This window comes from Apaloderma vittatum, unplaced genomic scaffold, assembly GCF_000703405.1.
Source record: "Apaloderma vittatum isolate BGI_N311 unplaced genomic scaffold, ASM70340v1 scaffold29630, whole genome shotgun sequence".
Taxonomy (NCBI): Eukaryota; Metazoa; Chordata; class Aves; order Trogoniformes; family Trogonidae; genus Apaloderma; species Apaloderma vittatum.
Window position 1 is genome coordinate 10,152 of NW_009693354.1, and position 392 is coordinate 10,543.

Here is a 392-nt window from a genome sequence, read left to right on the forward strand (position 1 = left end):
GCCAGGGGCTGTAGAAGGGGCGCTGCGCAGTGCAGCCCCGCGGGCAGTCGGAGATGGGGAGTCTTCCGTCAGCACCAAGCCTCTGACTCTGTTCTTTCTGCTTTCCAGTGAGAAGCTGCCAGAGGTGCTCAGTGCAGATCGCCTGCCAGCGCCGCAGAGCGAGGGCCCCTCGGGCGCTGAGGGGACAGACGTTGCCTTTCACGCCCCTGTGTATCCTGCAGGCATCCTCCTCGTGTGTAACAGCTGTGCTGCTTATCGCAAGCTGCTGGAGGCGCAGGCGCCTGGCATGCGAAAGTGGGCGCTTCGCCGGCAGAACGAGCCCTTGGAAGTGCGGCTGCAGCGCCTGGAGCGGGAGCGCACGGCCAAGAAGAGCCGGCGGGACAATGAGACGC

General features: G+C 65.6%; 1 protein-coding gene across 1 annotated transcript in view; it reads left to right on the forward strand.

Moving 5' to 3' along the window:
• Positions 1 to 392, forward strand: part of ZNF821 (zinc finger protein 821) — a 10,652-nt gene that overhangs the window by 9,885 nt on the left and 375 nt on the right. The window contains 1 exon segment of the mRNA XM_009878740.1: positions 109 to 391. Coding sequence (XP_009877042.1) covers positions 109 to 391 — 283 coding nt within the window.